Here is a 2,023-nt window from a genome sequence, read left to right as displayed (position 1 = left end):
ATGGCTGAGGGCTCAGTGTCTCTGGCAGACGTGGAAAATTCCTTCCAGAAGTTTGCAGTCCATGGTGACACCAAGGCCACAGGGAAGGAGATGAATGGCAAGAACTTTGTTAAACTCTGCAAGGACTGCCACATCATCGATGGCAAAAATGTCACCACCACAGATGTTGACATTGTCTTCAGCAAAGTCAAGTAAGATTTTATTCAATCTCCACCTTCCACACACAGCTAAAACATAATAAGCAACCTTTTCACAGTATAACAGGCAGCCAAGAAAAGCAGTAAGCTTATTGTCAGCTATTGCAGAGGACATTATTATCAATTGCACAAAACCATGGAGACATAGTAATCATTGTTTAATTATCAAATTTACTTAATTTGGTTATGTTTTTTTGTAATTTCACATGTATTCACATGCATGAACATGTATACTGGACTGGAAATTGTCTTTGTAAAGCTTACCATGTTGGCATGCTACCATATGCTAATTACTAAACACAAAGTGCAGCTTAAGCTAGTGGCAAAGTGGTTAGTTTTACAGGTCATAAAAATATGGATTTTTGGTGGCACTACAGGAAATGTCAGGGGAAGTCATAAAGATCGATCCTCTAGGGAAAACTTGTTGTATTCAGTAGCCATCCTTAAGCCTAAAAAGACAAAAATGATTTTAAAACTGAAATCAATTTCCTCTTGGGGATCAATGACAATAGAGTAGCAACAGTGCAGCATATACACACTCAGTAAATCCTAAAGAATGACCACCAATGTCTCCACAATCATCAGTTTTTAGATTTGTTTAACTGGCACATTGTGATGACTTTATTTCTCAGAAGTGTCATAGGTCCAACTGAGTTTTTCTGTCTTTATGATGAATGTGAAAAATATGTACAGCTCATTTAAATTTGCAATACTTGCCTTTGTTATTTAAAGACATCTGATAATCACACTGCAGTGTAGCCCCACTCTCTGCACTATTAATATGCAAATAGCATATATGCAACATGATATACATTTTAGCTACTTTCTTCAAAACAGTTGTCAACATCTATGTTTCCTTAGGGCAAAGTCAGCTCGTGTAGTCACATTTGACCAGTTCAACCAGGCACTGATGGAGTTAGCTCCCAAACGTTTTAAAGGCAAGAGCAAAGAAGAGGCGGTACAGCAGCTTTATGGTCTCATTGCTGAGAAGGAACCTGCCAACGTCGGAGTCACAGTGAGTATTTCATGAACCACAACATACTCAATTTACTACCCAAGGACATGTTATCCAGGGACTGCACCTATGGATCCAGGGGTACCGGTTTCATTTCACAAGTGTGGGGTAGCTATAGCTTGCACCACAGGGTGGCAGTATAATTCCAAATGCAAAGCAGACAACTTGTGCTTGTGGTATTTGATCCAAGCTTTTTTGTTCAGTTACCCAAAACTGGTCATGTTTACAGGACAGTAACATTTCTGCAGCTGAGTAACAGCAAGCAAGCAATAGGAAAGTTACATGTAAGCAGCCATACTCCAAAGCCACAATTAATGATAAATCAGATTTTAAAAACACAGAAAATATATTAATTTCCTTTGTGCAAGCACTTACAAGAGAGTCTTCTTGCTGATGTTGGCCGCTTCTCTCTGCTGCCTCCTGCGCAGCTTTGATGTGTAGGCTCAGACCTCTGATTCCCAGGTCTCTGAGCAATTTGGTTGAAGATGCTGCCATGAAACCTCTGCACCACACTTGCAAAGGATGGACTTCAATGATCCAGCCATGATGTTGAGCTTCAGCTGTTAATTCGGCATAGTGTGTACATATTAGCTTATGAGCCTTGTCCACTGAGTATACCCAGGATAAAGTAAGCTCAATGATGAAGACTTTTTTGAGAGAATGGGACCAGAGCACCAAATCTGGACTTACGGTGGTAGCCATCTCTGGAGGAAATACATGTTGCCGGCTAATCAAAACCAGCATCTTCAAGTCACAGGTTGAGCACTGCTGGCCTCACTGCAGTGCTGTGGAACTGCTCCTGGTTAACTTA

At 40.5% G+C, this 2,023-nt stretch overlaps 1 protein-coding gene across 1 annotated transcript in view; it reads left to right on the top strand.

Annotated features, from left to right (window-relative positions):
• tppp2 (tubulin polymerization-promoting protein family member 2) overlaps positions 1-2,023 on the top strand; it is a 2,543-nt gene continuing 520 nt past the window's right edge. The window contains exons 1-2 of the mRNA XM_062437441.1: positions 1-191; positions 1,059-1,212. Of these exons, the coding sequence (XP_062293425.1) occupies positions 1-191; positions 1,059-1,212 (345 nt within the window). The remainder of the gene's footprint in view (positions 192-1,058; positions 1,213-2,023) is intronic.

This window comes from Scomber scombrus, chromosome 2, assembly GCF_963691925.1.
Source record: "Scomber scombrus chromosome 2, fScoSco1.1, whole genome shotgun sequence".
NCBI lineage: Eukaryota > Metazoa > Chordata > Actinopteri > Scombriformes > Scombridae > Scomber > Scomber scombrus.
The sequence above is the reverse complement of the archived record's forward strand: the minus strand, read 5'-3'. Positions and strand labels throughout refer to the sequence as shown.